Raw genomic sequence first — 1,090 nt, forward strand, 5'->3', positions numbered from 1 at the left:
CGCTCGCACCAGCAGTTCCTCCAGCACCGAGGAGGGACCCCAAAGCCCCCCTGAGCCCACAGCCTCCATCTCCCGGCCCTTCTTCAGTGCTGGGCCAAGCTCTGCTCCTCCACCTGAACTGCCAAGACCTCCCCACGTGGAGCCGAGCTGATCCCCACTGAAACCAGTCGTGCAGCTCCGACTGCCCTGGCCCTCACCCTCGGACACGGGTCGGGTGCTGCTGGGTGACAGCCCTGCTTGTCACTGCCCGTCCTCCCGTTGCTGAGCCCGGCCATATTCCTCTCGTCACAGCGTGTCCGAGTTCCTCATGGGGGAGGTGGACAGCAGCACCATCCTCTCCATCCTACCCAGCGACCAGAACCAGGTGAGTGATGCCCGCTCCCATCGCCTGGGTCTCGGGATGTGCCGAGGCGCTCACACCCGGCTCGGGAAGGGGCCAAACCCTCAACCCCAGACGTGGGTTTCCCAGCTCACCCCCCAGCCCAGCAGAGCCGTGTGTCGGCTTTGCCTGCTTGCTCCTGTCCCCACCGCCATCCCAAGGAGGGGAAAAGCCACCAGGCAGCTCGATCCAAAGGGCAAGGTGGCTGGGAAAGGGATGGAGCAGCTCGGTCAGCCAAGGCAGAAAAGAGGGCTCTGGGTGCTCTCCTTAGCTCTGCCCTGGTCTGGTGGGTGCACTGAGCAAGGTATTTCTCCGGCGACCTTCCCCTTAGCCTCTGGCCTCCCTGTGGGGCCACGGGCTGGGCACGGCAGGCTTCCAGCAAGAGCAGAAAGGCTCCAGCAGCCCTGGGTCTCTGCCTTCCATCCGTCCACCGGCCCCTCCAGCTACTCCCCTTCCTCTTCTCTGACCAGTCCCTTTTCTTTCCCAATTCCCAAAGACTATGGAGAGCCTCTATGGGGGGATCCCTGGGCCTGGAGCAGACGGCATGCCTTCGGGCATGGAAAGCTATGACACGGGTAAGCAGGCAGACTCTGGTGCAGGGTCTGGGGTGGTGGGGTACCTGGCTGAGCAGATCGGCCGGCAGGAACCGGCGTCTTCCCCATCGCCACCGTGGTTCCGAGCCGCACACGGCTCCTCGGCCGAGAAAAGGCA

At 64.3% G+C, this 1,090-nt stretch overlaps 1 protein-coding gene across 1 annotated transcript in view; it reads left to right on the forward strand.

Moving 5' to 3' along the window:
• Positions 1-266: 266 nt before the first annotated feature.
• HMHA1 (histocompatibility (minor) HA-1) overlaps positions 267-1,090 on the forward strand; it is a gene marked incomplete at its 5' end in the record, with an annotated part of 12,567 nt that continues 11,743 nt past the window's right edge. Inside the window, 2 exon segments of the mRNA XM_009709944.1 lie at positions 267-364; positions 876-954. Coding sequence (XP_009708246.1) covers positions 267-364; positions 876-954 — 177 coding nt within the window.

This window comes from Cariama cristata, unplaced genomic scaffold, assembly GCF_000690535.1.
Source record: "Cariama cristata isolate BGI_N322 unplaced genomic scaffold, ASM69053v1 scaffold24011, whole genome shotgun sequence".
NCBI classification, from domain to species: Eukaryota; Metazoa; Chordata; class Aves; order Cariamiformes; family Cariamidae; genus Cariama; species Cariama cristata.